This window comes from Colobus angolensis, unplaced genomic scaffold, assembly GCF_000951035.1.
Source record: "Colobus angolensis palliatus isolate OR3802 unplaced genomic scaffold, Cang.pa_1.0 Scaffold322, whole genome shotgun sequence".
In the NCBI taxonomy this organism is placed as follows: Eukaryota; Metazoa; Chordata; class Mammalia; order Primates; family Cercopithecidae; genus Colobus; species Colobus angolensis.
In genome coordinates, this window is record NW_012116511.1 from 3,552,197 (window position 1) to 3,579,217 (window position 27,021).

General features: G+C 36.5%; 1 protein-coding gene across 3 annotated transcripts in view; it reads left to right on the top strand.

Annotated features, from left to right (window-relative positions):
• Positions 1-23,587, top strand: part of THEMIS (thymocyte selection associated) — a 243,210-nt gene extending 219,623 nt beyond the window's left edge. For 2 of the 3 annotated variants that reach the window (XM_011951655.1, XM_011951654.1), the window contains 2 exons: positions 12,767-12,902; positions 22,359-23,075. In XM_011951655.1, coding sequence (XP_011807045.1) covers positions 12,767-12,902; positions 22,359-22,390 — 168 coding nt within the window. In that variant the 3' untranslated portion in view covers positions 22,391-23,075. Of the gene's footprint in view, positions 1-12,766; positions 12,903-22,358 lie in introns of all 3 variants that reach the window. The other variant, XM_011951656.1, reaches the window with a different exon arrangement.
• The last annotated feature ends 3,434 nt before the right edge of the window (positions 23,588-27,021 follow it).

Genomic DNA, 27,021 nt, shown 5'->3' on the forward strand with positions numbered 1-27,021 from the left:
AAAAAAAAAAAAAAGAAAAAGAAAAAGAAAAAAGAAAAAAAAAGTACCAATAAAAAAAAAAAAAGAAAAAGAAAAAGAAAAAAGAAAAAAAAAGTACCAATAAAGAAAAAGCTACATATTATGGAAGTACAATGGTTCTTCCTAAATATGGCGAAAATCACATAAAGAAACAATATGGTGACAAATTAGAACCTTTTTTTTTTTTTTTTCTGAATATGCCCTTGACAAACGCTTAGGAAAAAATGCTGAAGATTTCAATATGCTAATACACGTAACAGTTTAGAGTAATGCCTGACACTTAGCACAAAATAAATGTTAGCTGTTATTATAGTCTGTATGAACAAATGACTCAGTTAAGGGAGATTTTTCTATAAGTTGCATGAGAATTCTGTTTTTTTTCCCTGACGTATCTGTTTATTATATTTACGTGATTGTGTTTCAATGATGAAATACACAAACAAGTATTTCTTATGCATTGGAGAATCCATTATTCTATCCCTTAATGACTTCTTTAGTGAAAGCATTTCTTTATGGATAAGTTGAGTAAGTACAACCACTGATACAGTACTGCATTGTCCAGAATTTTTAAAGTGTTTATGAAAAAGCCTGGAGAAATAAATTCACGTATGAAATCCCCAGTGTCATTATAGACATGTTATTGCAGCAAAGAAATTATAACCAGAGGTTTACCAAATTCTGCTGGATGTACTAAATATGTTTAATTTATAGAAGCAAAGGTTTAAAAATACAGTAGAACCCTCATAATATTCTGCGAGAAGGGAAATGACTATGGCATTGTTTTGCATCATCTAAAAACTTGCCAATAATCTCATGAAAGAACACTTTTTACAAAATTAAGGACGTATTAGTATTAAGTTTTATTTTACAAAATGGCGAGCATTCAAATTTGCCTACCTCACCCAGGATAAGTACCAGGAACACACACGTACACACTTGAGCTGGCCCTTTAGTTAAAAGATAAAAATGTAACTTTAATAAAAGAATCATTCTATGGAGAATATTTTGAAAATTGAATGTTTTGGAATATTTTTGATGTTATATGCTGTCACTGCTGAAAACAATGTGCAACCTGTAAAGCCTGTCATATTGTAAACCTTAAAAACATGGAAGGAAATTTTCTAATCTTTGATAAAATCTTCCAAAGAATTGCAGTGGATTTTAAACTCAATAATAGAAATATTAAATGATTAAATATATTATCTCAAATCTTCCTTCCTTCCTTCCTTCCTTCCTTCCTTCCTTCCTTCCTTCCTTTCTTCCTTCCTTCCTCCCTCCCTCCCTTCCTCTTCTTCCTCTTCATCTCTTTCTTTTTTCTTTCTTTCTTTCTTTCTCTCGTTCGTTCGTTATTTCTTTCTCTTTCTTCTCTCCCTCCCCCCCTTTCTTCTTTCCTTCCTTTTGTTTTCTTTCTTTCCTTTTCTTTTTTATTTTCTTTTATCTCTTTCTCTCTTTTCTTTTCCTTTTTCTTTCCTATAGAAACAGGGTCTCTCTCTGTTGCCCACACCTGGAGTGCAGTGGCACAACCATAGCTCACTATAACCTTGACCTCCTGGACTAAAGCCATCCTCTGGCCTCAGCTTCCTGAGTAGCTGGGACTGCAGGCACCCACCACTACTCCTGGCTTTTTATTTATTTATTAGAAACAGGTCCTCACTATATTGCTCAAGCTTGTCTCAAACTCCTGGCCTGAAGTGATTCTCCTGCCTCAACCTCCCAAAATGCAGGGATTACAGACATAAGCCACCATGCTCAGCCAGTTTATGGTTTAAAAATAATTTGACATCAAGGTGGATAAAACTTTATTAGCCATTTTTAACAAATATTTGCACAATTGGTAGATAATTTTGAAACATATTCATCATGACTTAGAGTGATTAACAATATACTTTTCCTGCTTGGATCCACATGGCTTTGTGGCACTTCATTTTCAGTGGTGACAGCCATGAAAACTCAGTACACAGATGAACTTAATTATAAAGCAAACAATTGAATCGCTGTATCATAAAGTGTTAAATCAAAATTTAAAAAAGTATTAAAACCATTCCATTGTTTTCTCAATATATTATTAATAAATGAAATAAAATTTTGCCTTAAATATTTTTTTAAAAATTTGCATTAAACAAAATATTTTATTTCAATTTTACCTCTCTGAAATTTCTACTCTGAGTTTGTTTTATAATACATATACTATATTAGTACAGCAAATGTATACAACTACATATGTTAAATACATGCATATAACTTTATGTTTATATACACGTATCATATTTATGTTTTACACTTAAAATTTTTATTAATAACATGCAATCAGAATGGTTTAGAGATCACTAATTAAAATTTGTCAGGGAAGAGAAAAGGTAGTAAAGAGATGAGTGCATAAGGATCCCGGAGATGGAATACTGGAGACTGAGGGGAAAATGTCTTTAAAAAACGGTGAGTTGGTTAACAGAGTTATATGCAGTAGAAAACTTAGGAACCACAAGGTCTGAAAAGGCACTTTGGGATTTATGACTTATGACTAGAAAGTGGTTGGTGAAAGTATTGTTGGTCAAGTCATAGGAACAGAAACCAGATTCTATTCTGTAAATACCCAGATAAGTGAGTGAGAGGGAACAAAAGGAGCAGTAAGCGGATTGCTCTTGTTAAAGCTTGGCAGAAAAATGAATGAGACAGTGGAGGAGGAGAGTCAGAAAATATGAGAGGTTGGAAGAATGATTGATTAATTATGTCACAGGAAGAGGGGAAGAGAAAGGATCATATTCCAAGGGGAAGGCATGCACATTGGAAAAAGGACTGGACATTTTGTGAGTCAGTAAGAAACAGAAGAAATCAAGTGTTGTTTCTAAGGAAAGAGAAAGAGAGCTATGGGCATTGATTTCAGATGGCCACCATATCAACGAATTAAGTGATTGAGTAACATTCTAAAATGAGGAATGCTGAATTTCCATTGTGAACTTTGATAAAAGAGAAAAAGGCTTGAAATATCTTCCATAGACCTCTCGAAAGGAAGGGAAGCAGAGATCCTCCAAAAAACTGAGCAACACTGAGGACCCACATATCACCAGGTAACATGAATGCATGTCAGAAACAAATAGAACATTTCAAGTTTTTTTTTCTTTTAAACCAGCAATGAGCTTGCTACCTTTGGGTATGAGTGCGAGAGAGAGAGAGAGAGAGAGAGAAGAAATTGGCAAAGGGGGTAGAATGGAAATTGAGGATGTGATATCTGATAATCACAGTAAGAAAGTTTTTAATATGAAGGTTTTAAAGCCCCTTGGGTAGGGAAACAGTGAGGCAAGGAAGAAGTCAATAGGTAAAAATAAATGAAAGAGTGATAGGGGGTTCAAGTGTATTTGAAGATACAAATGTAATCAAATGAAAAAATATTTTCAGTTCAGATCTTTGCTGAAATATAATGAAAGCTCTTCTCATTCAAATCTTTGCTCAAATGTCAAACTATCTAAAATTGCAACCTTGTTGCCCTACTCTACATTGTCTCTCCACTTCTCTGTTTCTTTTTTTCCCATTGAACTCATTCTATATATTTTCCGGATGTATTTGTTATTGGCTCTTCCTCCCTGCCACCTCACCCCAAATCCCAACTCACACACACAGGATGTAAACACAAGGAAGGCAGGGAATTCTTTGCCTCTTTTTTCTTAGTACTGTATCCCCAATACCTTTGCATAGTTGTTGCTCATTATATACTTGCTGAATGAATGAATGATCATACAACAATGGAAAGGGAATGAATTGGTATAAATTAACTAAATCTTTATCTTTTATGTTAATATTTGAAAGTTAGTAATTTAAGCTGATAAGTTACAATGTGTAAAGTAAATGTTACAGATGTAGACTCCAGCAAAACTAAAAAGCAGAAATAGTAAGAAAGAAGTTGCTTTGAGGGATTGGAAATGTTGGGATAGGAGGCTTTTGCTTTCCCTTCTAACTCTTCTGCACTGTTTGATTACAACGTGAATGTGTTGCTTTGATGAAAAATAAAGCTAAAACAACTCCAGAAAAAAGAAAATAAGACCAAGAGGGAAGAGCAGTGTTAGTAGCAGCAAGTGAGAGCACAGAGGAGAGTGTTAGAATCCAAGATCGTGAGGATGGAGAAATTCTGATGAACAATGAGGTCTATGTTCTGATTGTACTTACAAGAGTCTAAAAAAGACTAAAAGGAAGTTCAACAGTGGTGCAAACATTAAGGTCTGTTGATGTCATGTTTGGAGAGGGAGAGCAAAGAGGAGAACATGAGCTAGAGGCCATTCTGAGCAAAATGGAGAAGGGTCCTGAAGATGAAGGGCCATGCCTGGAATCTATAGAAATTTCAAAAAGGTGTTGGGTGGTGGTGCCAGACAATGCCTTAAAAGGGGAATCAGAAATAGGGCTTGTGAATTAGAGGAGGTCGGAAGAGCAGCCTTTATAGGAAGAGATTTCAAAGAAATGTTACCAGGCTTAAGTTGAGCTGAGGAGATAGAAAGCAGGCTCCAAGGACCACATCCTATGCAGGGCACCTATTCACAACAGCACACATTTTGTATTTTAGCAACACTTTGGTAGCAAGAATGCCATTCAATAGTTTATATACAGTAATTTGAAGGCTTGAAGAAACAGTGAGATGAGTCATACTCATCAAAATCATTTCTAGCTCAAATAATAATATACCAATGTTTTAAATCAGATTGCCAGGACGTATACCTTTTAAAGACTCATGTGAAAACCTGCATTTTAATACCCAGAAGGCTAAGATGATTTCAAAGGTAATTTTTAAGAAATGAATTGAGAATAATTTTCCTAGATACAGACAGACCTATTATAAAGTATACCACAGTTTCCATCTGCCATCTGCAGCAACTGTCACCCTGCTGGACACTGTTCAAATGCTATTCACATGTCCACTAATTCAAAACTAATTTCACCAAAATCTCATCTAACAAAAAATGTGTCACATAGTTGATTCTACTGTAATTTCTGTTTTCATAATTTAAAATAAGATTAATTTTCCTGCCCTTTGGCCACAGATTACTCTCACAGACTCTAAGAGTTATGATTTCCCGTTAAAATAGGAGCTTTGAAAGTTATGATAATAATTATGCAAATTAATTACTTCCAAATTTTCAGGAAGACAAAATAAGGAAGAAGATTTATCGCTACACAAAGAGCTGCTCCAGTGTGCATTACATCAGCATTTTGAGTAAGCCAACTTTGGCATTTTGAAGAGGAGGGACTTGCCACAGAGTCTCTAAAATAGCAAATTCTTTTGCATGATTTTCCAATATCTGGAGTGACAAGGCTAACATCTTTGAGGGTAGAAGGAATTTTTGTTTATCTCCTTAAGAATAATAATTGTACAGATTAGCTGCCTATTCAGATCTCATTTTAAAGTAAGAAGTGTTGGCTAAGCCTTGCTTCAAATCTTCATTTCATCTTTGGCTAAATTCACAGAATGTTAGAGTAGCAAGAAGCACATTGATTTGAGCTTGATGGAAGTATGTGAAGAGGTTCTCCACCTAAGTATTGTAGATGAAAATACTTCAACTCATTTCAATCAAAGTATGTGATTATGTTGAGTTCTTCCCGCATCCATGAACTAGGATTTGATTTTTTCCAAGAGGGTGATTAAATCAACATAAATCAAGATGGTGGGACTTCTAGATTTAAAATTATCTAGATCCCAGTTTTCGTCAGGGAAAACAGAGGACGATGCAAATGAAATCTATATCTGAAATATGAGTACTGTTAATCTCTTACTTTAATGCTTGATATAGTCTTGAAACATATCTTGAAAGTGAAGTATAAAATAATCTTAATAGTAATGAAGAACTTCTTTCCCAGAGGACACAGTAAGATATTTGATATATGATATGTGAGATGATTTCTAATCAGTTACAGCAAGGGTGGTTTTTCTTGGGTCTGGTCCCAGCCAGTCTAAGAAGAAGAGGTCTTTGTAGGATTCAGATGGGGTGCTGTCTTCTCTTATTAGAGCAACTAGGGAAATAGATTCAGGCATCTTTCTTTTCTGTAGGCTTACTGTCTGTCCTCCAATCCAAGAAAAGGTCAGGGTAGATACCAACTCTATCACATGTCTGACTTTCGGAGGTACTTGGAATAAACACAGAAGGAAGAGTCTGTTCTTGTTAACCACTACTGGGCCCAAGGATGTCTTAGCATCAAGCCACATGCAAACACCTGTGACTGCTGGTGAAGTTCCTGACTAACTGCCAGCCCAGACCTAGCCAGCAAGGTCACATTTGAATAAGAAGGTGTGAATGGTCCAGGGAGGAGGAGCACTAGCCAAGGAGGGTAAGTGATGCCAGCAAGGAATCTCAACTAGCAAGGTTGCAGCCTAAAGCTCCAGGAGGAGCAGAAAAGGGGAAATGAGCTTCTGAGGAGCTGATGAACCAAGGCCTGACAAACACAGGCTTGAGCAAACCCTCTGTAAACAACATAAGGCTGCAAGGGACAGGAAAGGGTCAAAAGATAGCATGTCTTTGGGATAGGGTTGAACAAGCTCAGAAGGATCTCTTTGAATTGGTGTAAAGAAGACATTCTGTGCAGAAAGGGCAGTTTGAGTATATATGAATCATAGTAGGAACCTCAGAATATTGCCCAAAAGAGATGCCTGTCTATATGGAGTTTTAGATTATTTTTCAGTTTATATTCTTGCTTTTTAAAAAAATATTTACCTCTATTTTATTATGGACCTTTGTAATACACAATGAGAAATTAATTAGTTTTTATATAAAACACTTAATTATCTTCTAAATTATTTATGGTGATTCAACTATGTAATAAACAGAAGAGAACACACACAGAGACACACACACACAGACACACACACATACACAGTAGAAGACAGATTACATACAGAATGCTTTTTTAGAATGATAATTTGCATATCCCTAGCAAACCTGTGTTCTCTTTTATTTATGTATAGTCTCTGAATTATTGCCATTGTTCTTATTTTAAGTAGAATTTAATTCTCTGGAAGAAAGTTAATGAGAGATTTATTCTCAAATATCACTTGAAATTTCTTCACTTAAATGTACTTTCTGAAGTGAAAAAGTACAGGCAATGGAAAGTAGCAGTGTTTATATAAGCAGAGAGGGAGGTTGCTTTTTATAGTCAGCAGAGGATTGATTTTTTTACAAAGTAAAAAGTAAAGTACTTTATCTAGGATACTTCATGTTGCTTTAAATATGAGTGATGTATAGTCCCTGGTTAAGACAGTCCTTTGTAGCTCTCTAAGGAAAAACATGCCCATTTGCCCTTGGGGAGAAGGGGCACAAATAAATACAATCATGAACTAGGAATCTCAATACATTGAAAAAGTATGGTTTTACTCAACAGCATGGCCTTAGTTATGAGATGAAAGATTTGAAGAGCTCTTTCCATTTTTTGTTTTCATGGACATCTTGGTTAACTTTTTGGTAATATTTATTTGTTCCTTTCTTTGTGAGACAAATATCCAGTACCTTATAATTGCATCATTACCTTTAGCAGGAACATTAAAAACAACGTGCAAACTACAAGCCAAGAAATACATAAAAATGATTTAATAGTCATTTCAAATTAGCAGACAGGATTGTAATGATTCATTTCTAATAACAAGTTAAATGGAAATTACACAGAATAAACAGAACCTTATTTTTGAAGTACAACTACAGCGTGGTCACAGAGGCCTGATGCACGACACTTCAAAGTTATCTATGTTCCTCTCCATTCTTTGCAGACATTTTAATTTTCTCATTTTCCTCTGGACCCAACCTTCAGGTTGAAGACTTGACATCACAGAAGCAGGACCTGACAGAGGGTTTTATTTCTCCAGTTGTTGTCAGACCACATTCTCACACCTGGGGTAATAGAGGCCGCTGTGTTTACATACTTAGTTCTCAATTCTCACTTTCTCTAACATAACAATTCTCAGATTTATAACTTCCATAGATGGTTGACCAATGTAATTTGATTCAGAGCTATATGGGATACTGTATAAATATAGTTCTGCATGATTTCAGTAATGAGTTTATTTAAAAGCACACGATTTGGAATATGTGTTTTTTATAGATAAAACAAGGTAAAATGTAATTGCATGTTATCTACCAATATATAATGATAAGCAGTAAGTTAGGAGTGATGATATACACAAACTTGTTTATGCATGGGAGTGTGGCTATATAGTGGCTATTGATAACTGGCTAAAGAAAAAGGCATAAAAATTAAGTCATGTTTTATTCATGAATTTGCCTATTTATTTAATGTGTAGTTACTTAATGCCTACTATATTTAAAACCCTGAGATAAGAGCTCAGGACAGTGAACAGGGCATGCATAGTTTTTACTTCCAGGGAGTTTTATTTTAGCCGGGGAGATAGACATTAAACATGAAAACAGCTATTATTTGATTGTAATTATAAAAATTGCATTACAGTAGAAGTACAAGGTGCACAAAGACTAGAAAATAGGGCACTGGCTAAGGTTTATACAGTGAGTGATACTTGCAGGAACCCAAGCCTTCGTAATATTAAGGGGGAAATTTTACTAAGAATGTCCTAGGCAAACAGAATAGCCAAGCCTTCAGACAGGAAGGAAGTGTGATGAGATTGTGGACCTGAAAGGATGTTAGAATTAGAGTCCAGAGTGCTTGCTAAGGCATACAAACTCCTGCCTCTCTACACCTCATCTCATTTCATAAATCTCTACATCCCCACTGGAGTCATAAATGTACAGGTGGTAGATCAAACCACATGATTGCTGAAATTATCTAGGAATGGTAAAAAGAAAACTGGGAGAATAACAGAACCTTGAGACCTCTTGACACTCAATGTTTGGTTAAAGAAGGATACTCCAGCAAAGGAGACTAAGAATAAGCACTCAGAATGGTAGGAGGAACATCAGAAGCCAAAAGAAGGAGGTGACCAGTCATGTCAGATGCTGCTGAGAGGTGAAACAAGTTGAAGTCTGGCTGGTTATTGGCCAGATTGAAGTTTCTGAACAGAAATGGATGCTGGGTAGAGAAGAAAGGAAAAAGAGCAAGGGGGTGATGGATACAGAGAAAGTAAAGGGATTAGTGGATCTCAGATCCCAGTGAAGTCCACGAATAGCCTTGGCAGAAATTGTGGAAAAAGCAGTCTTGGAGAAGGCGATTTGGCTAGAGTGGAGGGAATAAACTTGAGGATAGGAGAAGAAGTGAAAGAGGAACATACTTAATATTGGAGGTGGAAACATTTCAGCTGATGATAGACTTCAAATGTGATCTTGGGACTGAAAGCATGAGTTAGAAAAAATGAGAAGTTCATTTGTAATAAGGAGATCCAGGGATGAATAAGATAGAATGTTTATGTGGATGTGGATATTGTCCAAGATCATGGCGATGCTGAGGCTACATCAGATGCTGGACAACAGTCCAGGTGCCAAAGACTTCTTTTGAAAGATGCATAGAGATTAGTAGATAGATGATACCAACAAGAAGAGAGATGGCACATAGCTAGACGACAGGAATATCAAAGCAGCAGGCACATTTGCAAGGAGGTAAGGTGCAATGGACAACACTCAGGGAAGGGGATCCTCCACTTAAGGGTAACGGGGATGAGGAAGAATAAGCAGCCGGTATCATTCACAGAGGAAGTGGTGTCTTCAAAGAAGAATGAGATTTTAGTCAGGGTAAGAAGGTAGAGACAATGTTCAGAAAAGAAGTTGAATATGTAGTGAAGTTTGCAAACCATGAAGCAAAGTTATCAAGGCATGGTGGAAGAATTTGAGAGATAAGAAAGGGGAGAAGGAAGAGAGAATTGAGGGTTAGTGGAGGGCAGTTGGGTAATTAAGAATGAAACACTGGTGGCCGGGCGTGGTGGCTCACGCCTGTAATCCCAGCACTTTGGGAGGTTGAGACTGGAGGATCACAAGGTCAGGAGATCGAGGCCATCCTGGCTAACACGGTGAAACCCTGTCTCTACTAAAAAAATACAAAAAATTAGCCGGGTGCGGTGGCGGGCGCCTGTAGTCCCAGCTACACGGGAGGCTGAGGCAGGAGAATGGCGTGAACCTGGGAGGCGGAGCTTGCAGTGAGCCAAGATCACGCCACTGCACTCCAGCCTGGGCCATAGAGCCAGACTCCGTCTCAAAAAAAAAAAAAAAAAAAAGAATGAAACACTGTAGGAATTTTATTGTAGCAGAAAAGAGATGCCAGGGTATAATGTGCAGACCCAGGGAACTAGATGGAGGGGCTAAGTAAACAAGGAAGAGGGAGTGTGGCAGGGTCAATAACTTCAGAGACACCTACCTTCCTTTACGTTAGGACCTGGGAACAGCAGCTTGGCCATAATATGTAATGTAAAAGAGAAGTTGGAAAATCTGACAGGGCTTACTTAAGAAGAGACTCCACTGTGGGAACTGTTTCTTGGAAAATGAGGCTCTTAATTACTGAAACACTAATATGTTTATAAAATGTCCAGTCTGCCAGAGGTTTGCACCAGGAAGCACAGGACCTTTACAATTCAGAACCTATTCTGATCAAGGGGCTATTTTCTCTCTCAGACTTTCACAAAAATCCTTTCATGAGTAAATAAGCTCAGCATTTCTTTTATTTTCAGTCTGGAATATATTAGAATATATGTAACTTGCATGAATTCTTAACTTTCCCTCAATGTTTTAATATTTTCAATTGAATTTGGTATGAACAAACATGAAGCTTATTCCTTCTTTAATCTATTGCATCGCTCAGTTTTGAGAAACTATGATTTAATACTCATGTCATAACTTGAAATAATAATATACTTTTCAAAAGTGTGTAATGCAGAATCAGGAAAGTAGTTGGATACTGAAATCTGCTTCTTTCCAAAAACTACATGATAATAGAGGCCTGACAATAAATTTTAAAAATTACAGTGATGGACTTATGTTTTTGTGGGCTGTGGAGGAGCTAAAAATAAACAAGCAGGGTGGTTTAGTTCTAGTCAATACCAACACCCAAACTGATCCTGTGAGCTGTCTTTTGTAGTATTGCTAGGATCCCTTCCTTGGCCATTAGAAAAGCAATTTGAGAAATATCTGCAAATGACTTACCACACTCTATTTTAATTATCTGCATAAACAATGTAAGAAATTGTGTTTTAATAATTTGGAGTCTGAGAGAATGTCATGTTATGTTTGCATTCTCACACCACATCCATTATCTGGGATACTATAGATAGATGGTGGTTGAATGTACCAGTTGTCTATCAGCATACAGTGCTGCATAACCACCAGAAAAACATAATGGCATACAACCCAAATCACATTCATTTTGCTCATGAAGACATGGAATTCAGCTGACTTGAGCTGGTCTCAGATGATCTAGACTGGTTTCACCCAAATGTCTGGGGCTTCTCTGGCTGTTGTTTGCTTCAGCTTGGACAACTGGGGTGACCTAACTCTGTCTATCTCATGTTCAATCTGTGGCCAGCTAGTCTAGGCATAGTCTCATGGCATAGTGGAAGTTAAGGAATGAGCAAAAACAATTGTGCAAGCCTCCTTCAAGCCTCTGTGTCAATATCCTGTTGGTCCAGAAGAAGTCACATTAATAGGCCAAAAGTCAGAATAGGAGGGCACTGCAAAATTCTGTAGAAAGGACATGGATATAGAGAGGAGTGAAGAGTAGGGGCTACCTGGGCATCCAGTCCACTGCATTAAAAATCTCAAGAAATCAATCATGAAGAACACTGTCCAAGGTTCAGGATTCATATCATAAGGCTCAGCACTGTTCATTTTGTTAACTCAAGTGAATTATTTAATCATTCTAAAGCCTAATTTCCTTATTGGCCTTTCTCAAGCTTTAAGAGTGGCTGATTTTATAAAATCAAGCTTTCAATGAATTTCATGCAATATACGGTCTATAGGAGAAACTTTATAGGAAAGGTGTCCATTATACTGTCCTTTAGTGAGTCAACATGGATAGTCTGAATGGCCATAATTGATGAGATAATATTGACTCTAACAATCTTCACATATTCTGTAATCTTATTCAAATTGATAAACTTCCAATTTGGACTTGGGTATGAATTAACTAAGTGCTGGAAGTTTAATTTCCAATTGAAGTCTTCACTTTTTGTTCCCATCTGATGATTCTTTTGAAGCATACAGTGTGTCAGTATAATGTCAAATGCTGTGACATCTCTTACATGTGAGATGAGTTATAGGGACCATTGATGCCATGCTTTAATAATTCATTATTATGATGAATTATTACTCTGAAATTGACTAGAGGAGCTTTGTCAAATTTGCATAATGCTGATAAAAAATGTCAGTTAATTTATAGTAGATGTTATGATTTGTTTTATATAAAGAGTACGATGATACATAAATGAAGTCTGCTTTTGATCATATAATATGAAATTATATAATATATAATGAAGTGCTGGATTAGTTAACTATAAGAATAAAAACTAAATAAAAATGTTCTAAATGAAAAATATTTTATAAGCTTCACAAGAAGAAAGTGATATACACAAATGGTCTTTGAAGATGGTTTTCTATGCCTAAAATTATTTCTTATTCTAGTTACTTAGATTGCTTCAAAAATTGTACACCTCGATTTCCAAAATATATTGATGAACATATAATTTGTAACTTGCTTTGACATGTCAAATGTTCTGTTTCAGACATACAGAAATGAATTGCCATGTGATAAATATTTCATATTTCTGCGAAGCATTTATTTTGGACTGATAATTTACTTGTGAAATCAGTCACTCTGACCTGTGTCATTTCAGCGTCATCACGTAGACATAACCAAGAAACTTCACCCAAATCAAGCTGGCCTGGATTCGAAAGTACCGGTTGGTAGTCAGAATGATTTGGTGGATGAAGAGAAAGAGAGGAGCAACCGTGGGGCCACGGCAGTAGCAGGTACTGATGTGACTGTAGGTCAGTTAAACCACGGTAGTTTGACTGTCCACATGACAAAGGTGCAATGGACAGATTCTTACTGTTATTTTGTTTGGAATATATGACTCAGCCAAAGTGTGATCACCCTGCTCTGCAGATCATGTTGGAAATAAGTTTTATGTGAAGCATGATGTTGAACACTCACAAGAATAATAGTCGTGTTTATTGTTTTCCATTATTAGATTTTTCACCTCATATATGGTTTTCATGGCCGATTGCTTGTACTTTTTTGATAATAATATTTTGATATTTTTTCTAGAACAATGAAAAAGAAGAATTACTGTCTTGGAAAGAGATTAAAATAATTGAGATATTTTAAAATTTAAAGAAGTGTCAGATAAGTCATTGAATGCAAGCTTGAATTATGATGGTTCAGTTTATAGAGATTGTGATCTGAAATTTTTCATCTCCACTGAGTGCAAAACAAAAGCAAATGGACTTGTGGAGGAGTTGATAGCATTCAATTAAGCTACCCATACTAACTTCCATATGGCGGAAATTTGGGATGAGCTAGCAAGGGAAATAAGAAGTTTGTTTCTTGCCAATATTTTAGACACACCAAACCCCCTCAATTTCTATTACACTTTATCTTTGAAACTTCACATGTATTTCATATGAAAATTGAAACTGTAATTATTCTTAAGCATACGGTTTCCTCCTTTCTCATCCTTATTTGGTTTTGTAGCTAGCACGCTTTCTTCTCCAAGGACATGTAAAAGTCAAAATACTAGATATAAAGTCTCTGAAGTGTTTCTGCTCCAAACGCTGTCTGCACGATCTGGGTTCTTTCATGTAGTTAGCTTACTGGCTTCTGACACTCCTATAAAAACGTCCCAGAGAGCTTTTCTTATTACCTTTTCATTGACTCTCTCCTAGTGAGAAAAATGAAATTTTGTAAAGGGCTTTGAAAACCATGCATGTTGCAATTCCTCCATATTTCTAATACTAATCAAGTGTGACTATGAAAGAAACAACCACTGCAGTGAAAATTGCTGCAGCGCATTGAGTCTCAAGCCATTATTAATTCATTGGAACCTGTTTTTTTTTTTTTTTTTCTTTAAGATTGTGGATTTTAAAAAGTACCAGATAACACAATTCCTGAGATCAAAGTTTTTGTTTCAATCAGAGGGAAACGTTATCTAATCTTCTCTTGTATGTGAATCTTTCTGGGATGGTACAGCAGTAGTCCCAGCTTTGTGCCCTGAGTGAGTAGTACAGGGTATGTTACAGACCAGAGCAGCACCAGGTTTGAACATATTACTTGTAAGTGATGATTTTAGGGACAAAAATGACCTGGAATTAAAGCAGTGGTTCTAGGCAAGTGAGACTCCCTAACTTCATTCAAGAGAGTAAAATGGAATCTCCTTTCCTAGATAAATTTGATTTTAACATCCATTTATTTAGAAATTACCCAGTATGAACATCTTGGCAATATTTTTATTTGCTTTCCCATTTGTAAATGCAATAATTACAGTCTTTCTTCCTTATGGATTATAATTGTGTGATAATTCTATATATAAAAATACAAAAGTAGAGTAGAGCAAAAATATAATTTTTCAAACTTTATTTTTATCTTATGTCATATAGTATATGTTCTTCACTTCAAAAAAAAAAAAGACTCATTGGAGCCATACTTAACATTTACCATACTTCACATGGATAGCTTATGGAATATGTAGTAGCCTTCTTTGAGTTCAGGATGGGTAGATTAGGCCTTTTCTGAGCTTTCTCCTCTTTCTAATGCTTAGACATAAGTCAGTCATTTCCTAAATTATCTTTGATGAGAGTAACAGTTGCAGAGACTTTGTAGCATATCACAGACTTAAAAAAAAAAAGCCTAATTAAGATAGGGGTGCTGCTTTGCTTTTCTAGTGTTGCTCTTTTGGGATACCCAGACCTAATTCTTTCAGTTAAATGGGGTGGAACCTTTTCAAATATGTATCTAATAATTGTACTAAGGAAATTATTTATCTTGGTATTCAATGTCAACAACTAAAATTTTGCTGTGAATGACTGAACACGAATTATGTAATAAGACTCTATTCCAGCTAAGAGTACGGTAAATCCTCACTTAGGAACAGTGCTGCCAGCCACTGACGTCTTCACTAAGAAATTGATGAAAACATTTCACCAGATTTTAGATGACCTTGTTCTGTGGGTCCTTGACTCACTCTGGTTGCTTAGTAATGCCCATGACTTATTTTAAGAACATTGTTATTAATTCTACATGTTATTTTATCCATAAATTACTAAAATATGTTATCTGAAAGTAGGATGATTAAGTGATAGAATGATAAAACACAGACCTTTAGAGGCTGAACTGAGATTTCTGAGTTTACATTTTGGTTTCCCCATTAGGTAGCTATGTACCATGAGCAATTCGTTATTTAAGACTATTTCTTTATTTGTAAAATTGAGTTACTAGTAGTGCTATACCATGGGCTTTTTTTTTTTTTTTTGAAGATTATATTAGATCAAATAGGTAAAAGTATAGTACATAGTAAACTACAATGAAGTCAAGCTATAATAATTAACTACTGAATCTTTATGAATTGATTGCTAAGGAAAACTTTGTTTTCCTATGATATGCTCTGTAAATTGCTGGCTGTGGCCGCTTGATGTTATGGATCTTTTAGTCTCTGAGTTTCTGTCTGCATTTTTTGCCTTTGAGGACAGTATGCTCTTGGAGATGTTATGGCCTTTGTAATGCTACGAACATTGGAGGGGATGAGAAACCCTCTTTGATAATGTCACTGATTCTTCACAGTAAAAGAAACACTCCAATTGTGTAGAGACATGGATGCCCTGATTCTCCCTAACGGACTCTTTCCCCATCTTATCTCAGCAGCAGTAGCCAAGGAGGAGCACAGGGCTTCAATGTTTATTCAGCTTAAGGTCTATTTTTAGTAATAACACGTGTTAAGTGGAAATGTTTTCATTGTACTAGTTGCTGCATGCAGTTCCCTGGGCTGATTTACATGTGGAAAGTTGGTTGGGAAGTGCTCTCAGGAACAGCACTTGAGGCAGAGTCCCAGAAGCAGATCTGGGCAGAGGGAAAAATTGAATCATGATACAGTCACAACAAAGACCTCAACTGATCCCATAGGGAGCTCTGGAGTTGGCATGATTCTTCAGGGTTGTCCTGAATTAGGAGTTGGCATGATTCTTCAGGGTTGTCCTGAATTAGCGGGTGGGGAACAGACTTTTATACTCCCTGCATCATACAATCATTGGATGCAGCTGTCCCTGAGGAGAGTCTGTGGTTATGGGCAATGTGGCTTTTTTCAGCCAAGGGCACAGCCATTTGGTATAAGAGGGTGATTATTCAGTTCTGAGGAGGATCTGATTATTATGTGGGTCACTCATTAATTGCTGTCATTGTTTCCGGTTATCTTCCAGGCTAAACAGGGGGCCATTTTCCTTTTTCCTCCTTATGTCTCTCTAGAAACTCAAATCATTGCCAGGAAGGATGACCTTTTAAATATGCTTATTTGTTTTTGCCCTACATAAACATAAATGTTTTCTAATAAGCAAATGTTACACTCTCCTGATCCTTATTTTCTAATGCGATGTTCTTCCTTTTGTAACTTCGACTATGGTCTTTGAATTTTCCCTACAACTTTAGACTAAATCTGTGCTACTGTTTGTCCTTCATAAATTAGACCAGTCTGGTAGTAAGACAAACCCTGGGCTAGAAAATGAAACCCAGGCACTCCCAGTTTGAGTCCCAGTTCTACCACAACCTGGATGCATAGCCTTTCAGAAGCCATTGCATTTCTCTGAGCTTGACTTTCTCCATCAAAATAGTGGGTATACCAGATAATCTGTAGGCCCTATCAGTTCTGAAAGCCTGTGATCCTATGGCTTACTCTGAGTTAGAGCATTGAAATTGTTGGACTCAAATGGTCTTATCTGTAAGTGAGAATCACATACAGGTAATTCACCACATCTAAGATCCTACTTAATTTGGGAATTTAAACAGGTCAGAAAAAAACAAACTCCCTAGGCCAAGGTCGAAGCTACAGAATAAAGAATGATTCTATAGCTTTAGTTTAACCTAAATGCTTAACATAAACTTCAGATCCTATTTGTATCATGGAAAATAAAACATAAGTAGTTTCCTATCAGGACTATTTTGAGGATTAGACAAGTTGGGGGTTCTATATTAAAGACCTTAATTGAAAGACTGATTATATGGGATCAAGAGGTAGGTAGTTTAGATCATAAAACATATTGTTGTCTCTTAATTTTAAAGAAGAAACACCTCAATAATTCAGTTTTATTCTAAGTAGTGTTTTAAGTGCAAAAATTACTTTTATTCCAAAGTCTAGAAAATCTGTTATTTAAAATATTGTATGATTTTCAACCAATGATTTAAAAATCTGTCCCTTCATCTTTATATTTAACATCAATGCAGATTTTTAATAATATAAACAAAATAATGATATTAGTAGAATTTATTTTACATTTCTAGATAAGGCTATTTTAGTTTGGAAATACTGACACCCTAAAGAAAAATGTTATAAGATTGCTCTTCATTTTATAGCAACCTATCTCCCTCTTCTCAGACGATTTAAGTGTTTAAGAATGTGCTGCAAGGACAACCCATAGCCATTTCATTCTTTGAACAATTCTGAAATATCATTTCCTATTAGGAAGTTGTGTGAGCACTGACAACCTCACCCCTCTTCTTCCCTAGAGATTAATTTATTTCCTGCAGTGCTTGCTTTTCATGGAAATCTTACTCGTAAACCTTCACCAATGGGAGATCTCATCAGCAGAATGCTAATTATAAAACAAAACCGTGTACCATATTGAGAGGGAAAAACAGTTCTCTAGGCAAAGCAATCTTTTTGTTTTCTTTTTACTCTGCTCTGTGCTCCATCTATGGTCGAACAGAAATATTAACCCCTGGGAAAATATTCCACGAGGTGCTGGGGGATGGTAGAAAGTGCAAGTTTTGCAATGAGACAGACCCAAGACTAAGCTCTAATTCAAAGGATGTCACATTTGTTTGTGATTTTGTTTTCTTATCTTTAAAACTAGAACAAAAATACTTATCTTACACGGGATTTCTTGTGTTTTAAAATATCGCTTAATGTGTATGCTAAAAATATATGTTCTTGGGATCTATTCTCTAGAGCTGAGTTGGAAAAGCATCATGGCCTATGGGTAAAATATTAATAGGTCCCATTGCCTGATTTTTATGGCTGGGGAGCCAGGAATGTTTAATGTTTCATTTTCTTTTTTCTTTTTTCCAGAAATGTTTAATTTTTCATTTTCTTTTTTTCTTTGAGACGGAGTCTTGCTCTGTCACCCAGGCTGGAGTACAGTGGCCGGATCTCAGCTCACTGCCAGCTCCACCTCCTGGGTTTACGCCATTCTCCTGCCTCAGCCTCCCGAGTAGCTGGGACTACAGACGCTCGCCACCTCGCCTGGCTAGATTTTTGTATTTTTAGTAGAGACGGGGTTTCACTGTGTTAGCCAGGATGGTCTCGATCTCCTGACCTCGTGATCCGCCCGCCTCGGCCTCCCAAAGTGCTGGGATTACAGACTTGAGCCACCGCACCCAGCCTAATTTTTCATTTTCAAATGTTAAAGAATATTTAAAAATAATATTTTTGACATGTAAAAATTTTATAAAATTCAAATTTTAATGTCTATGAATAAAGTTTTATTGGAACACATCTACATTTATTTAAACATTGTCTATGACTGCTTTAGTGCTCTATCGGCATGGTCAAGTAATGGTAACAGGTATTTACTGTCTAGCCCTTTAGAGAAAAAGTATGATTCAGGTATACCACGGGGATGAATTTCAATGTATCTCAGGTGAGTCTGCTGTAGGGGTTCTATGAATCACATTTTGAAAAATAATGCACTAGAAGAATTGTGAACAACCTTCACTTCTTCTCACCTATCACACCCACTCTACCAGAAAGTCTGGTTGGCTTTTTCTTCAAACAACATCTAGAATATGCTCATTTTTGTTTTCCATGGCTAATGCTACCAACCAAGTCTAAACTATCTGCTGCTATCAACCAGTGTCTCTCATCCGGATTCTTGCACTTGTTTTCTAACTAGTCTATTTGCTCCTGCACGTGGCCCATAGTGTCCATTCCCAACACAACAGCCAAAGTATAATAATCTTAAGTCAGATTGTGTAACTCCTCCCTCAATATCTTCCAGTGGCCTCTCTACTTCTCCTTTCTCACTACTCTGGATATGTTGGCCTCATAGCTGCTTCTCAAAAACCCTAGGAGAGCTCCATCCTCCAGGCTGTCACAGACTATTTTATCTAAATGGCATAACCTTTCCCCAGAGATCCATGTGGCTTTCAGATTCACTTCCTTTTGGTCTTTATTCAACGGTTACCTTCTTGGCGATCACCTTATTTTAAAACTATAACCCTCCTGTCTGCACTATCTGCCTCCTTTATGCTCTCTAACATGTTTTGCAGTGTCCTTTTTATTTTGGTTATTGGTCACCTACTCCACATAAGGTCACTACGAAGGCAGGGGTTTTTATCAGTTTTCTCTATCCTCAGGTTATAGGAAAGTGTCTGGCTCATAAGAGGTTCACAGTAAGTATTTCTTGAATACAGAAATGAACCCCAGACTCCTACCTTGTGCTTGACAGATTATGTGTGGATTCTATCAAACATTTTCTGTATTCAAAAACAGTTGCCAGGAGTACAAATAGAAGACTTACCTCTGAAACATGATGCAATACTCAATCACTTCAAATGAGAGGCGAAATAAAGCAGCTATTAACTTGTATTATTTGTTTGTTCAGTCTCAGCCCACAATTTGATTACAAAAGATACTAAGGAAAGGGAAGTTAATTGTGGGTAGAAATATGAAAACATGAATGAAAATCCAGTTGAAACTGTTCAGAAGAGACTCCAAGAAACCACAATCAAGTTGCATCCTAAAAGAGAAAGATGGTTCATGGCAGGTTTGAGTGTTCACCATCACATTGAGCAATTTCAGGGTACAGCACTCAAAATTCCTCAAAAGAAAAGTGAAAAGGGAATAGCTTTCTTTCAAACTAACACTTTAGGAAACACCAGGTTTATAAGAGAATGTAAATTACTTTTAAACATACTTCAGCTTGATTCTTCCAAAATATGAGGAAATTGAAATTTTCTTTCACTTTAACCTTCTTATTCCAATAATTACCCATGTAATTTTATGCTTATAACTTTATTTTGCTTATAACCTTTATATGCCTCGCCCGGCGCAATCTCGGCTCACTGCAAGCTCCACCTGCCGGGTTCACTCCATTCTCCTGCCTCAGCCTCCTGAGTAGTTGGGATCAAAGGTGCATGCCACCGCACCCAGCTAATTTTTGTATTTTTAGTAGAGACGGGGTTTCACAGTGTTAGCCAGGATGGTCTCAATCTCCTGACCTCGTGATCCGCCCGCCTCGGCCTCCCAAAGTGCTGGGATTACAGGCGTGAGCCACCGCGCCCGGCTGATTCAGTTATTATAATGAAAACATATTCACTGATAAGGAAATGGAATTCAGAGAGTCCTCAAGACACACAGCCAGTTAAGTTGTAGACTCAGGAATCAGACCTAGGTCTTCAGATTCCAATTCTCTGTACTACAATTCATTTACTTCATTTTCCTTCATCCCATCCCCCTGCTCCCTAAGAAAAGCAACACTGCAAGGAAGAAATATTGCTGTTATTCCTTTTTATAGATAAAGTCACAAAGATAGTAAATGATAGAAGTGGGAATTAAAACTGGGCATATTGCCTAAAAATCTTGTGTTCTTATATCTAAAATGTATATTCTGCAGTGTGTGGTTTTATTACTGTTTGTCATATAAGAAAGATCTAAAAATTTAAAGGCAGCCATTGAGGACAGTGGATCATGAGGAGAGGGAAGGAAATCTAGGAGAGCATGCAGTCCAGGTTCCCTTCTGCATCAACCCACTGACCACTTCAGCTCCCAGTCCCAGTTAGTACTGATGGGAATGTTGACAGAGGAAAGTAAATTCAGACCATTAGGAGAATTAACATGGTATGTGGAGAAATTCCTCTTCCTTCTCCTTTGACATTACGTTTCTTCTTTCTCAATTAGTCTGTGACCTCCTCAGGAGCCATGAAACTGCATATTTTGTTTCTGTGTTTCACACACATCATGAAAATCACTAAGAGTTGGTGAGATAATTTTAGTCTTTTTACATTTATTGGCATATTCTATCTTTGCAACTATTCCATTCAATGGGCATTATTATCCCCCTTCTCCTTCTCCTTAAAAAAATGAGAAAATGAGACATATAAAGGTTTGGTAAATTACTTTAGGTTATATAGCTAGTGTGACAGAAAAATAATTCAAAGAAGAAAAGAAGAGAGGAAGCAGGAAGAAAAAAAGAAGAGAGGGAAAGTGGGAGAGGGGAAGAAGGGAAGGAAAACAAATGGAAGGAAAGAAGGAAGGAAGGAAGGAAGGAAGGAAGGGAGAAAAAGAGGGAGGGAGGCAGGGAGGGAGGAAATTATAGGCTATTGAGTGCTCAGAAGGAAGACCAACAAAGACCGGAGACTTTCTCTACAGGTCCGGGCAACTAGCACTTAACTAACCTCTAGTACAATAGAGGCAGGGGAGGGTCACAGAGATTTCTGGTTTTCTCTTCTTCTTGACCACTTGTTGTAGTGCTTACTTTTAGGTCTTCTTTTAATCACCCATCCATCATGCTCCATAAAGCCATAGTAAAAAGGAATAAAGTGTCTTACCGGAAGACAGGTACAATTCCTATTCATAGCATAGCTTGCTTTATTTGAGAGTCTGACATGATTTTGTGTTAATGCCAGTTCTGTGTATATGTTAACTAGTAACTTTAGATAGTACAACTTATGCTGGAAGCCTGTTGATTTTTCTTCAGTCTAACAATTATTAGGCACCCTTTTCCTCCTCTGTAGTTCTTAGAACTCCACTATACTTGCATTCTATTCTGTAGGCATAGTGCCACAGCCAAAGACTGTTGAGTCTGGAAACAGACGTTTTTAGACATAATCAGCTTCATCTTCTTACTAGCTGTGTGATTGCTGGGGAGGTCTCAACTTCACTGAGGTCTCAGTTTTCTACCTTACGTTACCCATATGATAGAGCTGTTATAAGGATGAACTGAAAGGCAAAGAAAAGCATTTTGTCCATGGAAAAACACTTTATACATCTAAGCTATTATCTCCTACCTCATACAAGTATCTACCTTGTTTCTGAAGAGTGAAGAGCTTACTTTTTCTGTTTGTTTGTGTTTTTATTTTGTTGGCTCTTTCTGCTTTGCTTCTAACCATTTCTCAAAAACTGTACATGCATGTGAGTGTCAACAGTATTTGAAAACAGGCAGTTTCCTTTCTGGTTATTTTCAATACATTTTTCTGATAAGCGCTTCTTATTTTTTTATTTATAGAAACATTCAAGAATGAAAAACATCAAAAATAACAAGATGTGACAGAAGCCACTTAGGCAACAAACATAAATGTTGGAGGGGAAAAAGGAGCTAGCCTTCTAGCTGAAAAACAAATATTCCCCAGGGGACTCCAGAAGAAACTGGACTCATCGCTGCAGAGGAGAGAACAACCTTAAAACTTTTAACAGATAAAACTTAGAGAAACCTAAGATATAAAATTCGTATAGTCTATTCTGTTGTGTCTAAATCTGTATGTATTGTTCTGTTGTTCTTTAGGACATATTTATTTAACGTGCACATTTTTTTCAGGTTCTTATTTCTACTACCAACAACTAAGTAATTGAGAAATAATTTTGTATTTCAGTTTCTGAGTAAAACCAGTCTGAAATAGGATAAAAGCTCACCAAATATTTTCTTTTTTTCCCAGAATTCGTTTTGCCATTTTTTTAGTGCTATCATCATTCCTAACAAGACTAACTGACAGAAAAATAATTATATCTGAGTGATTTAAAATGTCCAGGTTTCTTATCCAAATCCCTTGGAACTGGGATCCCTACCTATCAAGGGTGGAAGAGAGTTTGACTTCACATTCAGTGTATTTACAAAATACACTTTGTAATAAATATGTTTGAATTCCAACAGCCAAAGACATTGAGAGTCATAGGAGTTTTCCATAACCTCTTCTACGACTCAACAACAAGTTCATGACTGAACTTTCACCGGATTTCTGAGAAGATGCCTTAGTATTTTATGTACTGTATACCACACAATTCTTTAGATGAATGTTTCTTAGGATTGTAGGAAAAGTATCTAGTTAATCATAATATTTGATGTAAAGAAAAAGGCAATAAAATTGTAATGAGATATAATAAATTTGGCTGACAATAAACCAAAGTGATTCTTAATTAGTGTACATTAGAATGATGCTCTTATAGTTACATCATCTATAAAAATTATTTTAAGCGCTCTCACATTTTGATAATTTATCTTATTATGTATTAAGTATATAGGAGCAATATTATTTTTCCTCTAACAAAATGAAGAGACAGGCTATCTGGTTAATGTTGCACAGGAATTTAATAGTAACGCTTGAACTTCATCCATAGATCATACTCTGTACAAAATCTGTTAGCTAACATCTTATCTCATAATTATTTTATGTTACTTGGAGAAATTTGTTGATTTTGTACCAAAGTGTTTCTGAAGACAATAAATTGTGAGTCAGCTTTTGAACAAAATATTAGAGTTTTTTTCAATGTTTATATTCTAAAAAAAATTAGAGTTTTTTTCAATGTTTATATTCTAATTAAGCTCACTTTACCTTACATTTTTTCTAAGTGACAATTAATCCTGATTTCTAATGTCCTAAATATTGCTTAGTGATTTGATTGTGGTAATATCGTTTCTTATCTACAATGTCTAAACTTTTATGGGATAGTTTTACTTTTATTTATTTTGCCTGTTTGTGCAGATTAGAGCAGAAACTTTTCTAAGCCCCACATTTGGTTATTGAAGGACACAGCGAATCTTAACCTAACAACCTTGGCAAACTGCACAATAGGTAATTTTAGACTCATATAATTTGTTATTTTTCGAGTAATAGTGAATAATTAATATTTTCATTTGGAATATGAGAACGATTAAATTTGTACTTTTAGTAAGTACCATTCTTTGATTAGAAAATTAAGAGAATGCATATCTTCCTTTGGTCGTAAATTATCAAGGGCTTTCTAATGGAAATCATGTATAACATTTCTAAATATAAGTCCTTTCACATACTGCGTTTCCAGTTGTCTTGATATTGAAAAGTATAATAAACTTCATGCTCACTTATTAGAGATTTGGGAAGGTTGAAAATAAATTTCCTAATTTTTATTTGTATGTGTTCTCTTCTATGTTTAACTGTAGAATAACTATCATCCTGTAACGATTAGGTTAAAATAGTCTTTAACTAGAATTGAAATAAATTGTTAACTAAGGAGGGGATTGCTTGTGCTAAAAAAAAAAAAAAAAGCCAGGAGGAGAGAGATTTCCTTCCTTCCCTCTCCGTCCCCTATGGACTTACAGTGCTGAGCTCAATCATAATGACCAAATTTCACAACATGGTCAAGCTGCATAGACAGGGGCCAAGACTACGAATTGTTAATACTGGCTTCTTCCTAATTGAATCAGCCAAGCAGTTTTGGAAAAGGCTGTCAGAAAGGAGTGAGAAATGGAAAGAGGAAAATGTGATTGTTGAGATAGGCTAGCTCAACTCTTATATCCGGGATTTTAATATAAAAACTGTTTGTTTTAAGATCAGAGTCAACATGTAATGAGACTTTTGGGTGTTTATCCAATGGTTCTTGGTTCAAGTTGCTTCTAAAAGGAAAATAATGTGTAAAACACAGGGGGAAGTCAAGATTAGGATCTAATTATAACCCCAGGAGGCTGGAATACTAAAAATGAAATCCAATAGAATAAAAGTATTCTTTTGATTTTACCATGAAAATATTTCCACAATTGTAAAACTTCTGACTGCTTCTACTTCTACTGCTGTGGTCCAAACTTCAGTCATCTCTGTTGGATTATTGCAGAAATCCTGTAACAAGTCTTCCCGTTCCTGCCCTTCCTACCTATCAATCTATTCTGATTGTGAGAACCAGAATGATCTCATTAAAATATGTGCTGTTATTACACACCACAGTCATGTCCTATCTCATTCAGACTAAAAGCCAAAATTCCTAAAATTATCCCGAAAGGTGTACCCAATCTATTCCCATTCCCTCTCTGGACTCTTCCTAGTCATTTTGCTCAAGTCATACTGATCTTCCCATTTGATGTGGTTTGGCTGTGTCTCCATCTAAATCTCATCTTGAATTGTAGTTCCCATAATCCTCACATGTCGTGGGAGGGACCCGGTGGAAGGTAATTGAGTCATGGGCAGTTTCCCCCATGCTGTTCTCCTGATAGTGAGTGAATTCTCATGAGATCTGATGGCTTTTATAAAGGCTTTTTCCACTTTTGCTTGGCACTTCTTACTGCCACCATGTGAAGAAGGATGTGTTTGCTTCCCCTTCTGCCATGATTATAAATTTCCTGAGGCCTCCCCAGCCATGCTGAACTGTGAGTCAATTAAACCTATTTCCTTTATAAATAACCCAGTCTTGGGTATGTCTTTATTAGCAGTGTGAGAATGGACTAATACACCATTATTTATCAACCGTGCCAGGGCTAGTCCTACCCTGAGGCCTTTGCATTTGCTGTTCTCCCTGCCTGGAACACGGTTTGCTCTCCTCTCCACAGAGGTCACTCCCTAACTTGCTTCAGGCTTTATCCACATATTACCTTCTCAGTGTGGCCTGCTCTGGCCACCCTATCTCAAACTGCAGCGTCAACTCTTATTAGTCTTTCTATCTCATTCCCTGCCTTAATTTTCTCCATAATAGTTTATTCTATCTAACAAGTTATGTCTTTTACATATCTTGTTTCTTTTCTGTCTCCTTTACACTAGACTATAAACCTCCTGAAGGCAAGATTTCTTATTGGTTTCTACACTACACCCAGGCACTTAGAATAGTATCTGGCATGTATCTGGCACTCAGTATATGTTTGCTGAATGAACTGATTAAAGTTAGGAATGTGAGAACTCAGACCAGACTGCCCAAGTCTGAATACTGATTCCCTGTTCACTGGGTTGCCTTGGGTAGGTGTGTGAGCCTCCTTCTGCTTCAGATTCCTACATATATATAAAATAGAACTAAAATAGAATCTACATTGTAGAGTTGTTGTGATACTTTGATGAATGAATATATGTAAAGTGCTTAGAGCTTTGTCTGGCAAAAAGTAAGTCCTCAATACATTTATCTGTTATTATTTTATAATATATATATATGTTCTAAATTATATATAAAATGTTAGATCAAGGATTTTTAGTTTTGGAGTTTTGCATATTTTCTTCTTTGAGTTTTCTTTCTTTCCCACTTCCACTCTTATGTGCCATGACATATACTCGTCTAGTCCTTATTATCTTAGCTCAGGTTCCCTAGAAGCACAGGTTAAGGGGGAAGATACTCGTTCAGTGGTTTATTGGAGTGTTTTTAGGAGAAATCTGTATGGAAGTGGACGAAGCAGAACCAGGACAGGAGAATGATCCAGATAAATATACGGTTTCATAAGAACTCCAACCTAATCTTTCCAGCCTGATCCTAAGTGTACCCCAGAGCACGGATTATACTACTGTGCTGATCCCTCAGCTGAACCTTCAAAAATGTGTTCCAAATTCAAGAGGCCAGCAGGTTCCAAATTCTGTACCATACGACAGGACAAATGAGTCCAATGGATATATCCCGCTGTTGCGTCTCCCTTGTGACAAATTGTGTCACTTGATCTGAGATGATATTACACAGGGTATCATGTTGGGAGAACAGAAATCCTGTGACCCCTCTGTGACAGTGCTGGCTGAGACACTGTGGAAAGGAAAAGTAAACTGATACCTGGAGTATGTTTCGATTTCAGTTATGAGAAAGCATAGATTCTTCTTGGGTGAAGGATTCAATGTAATAAAATTCTTACCAACTGACTAGGTTGTCTCTTCAAAGGATGGTAACTTATCAGGGAGAGGGACAAACACCATTGGTCTTTGTGGCAGGCAAGTTGGAACTTCTTTTTTTTTTTTTTTTTT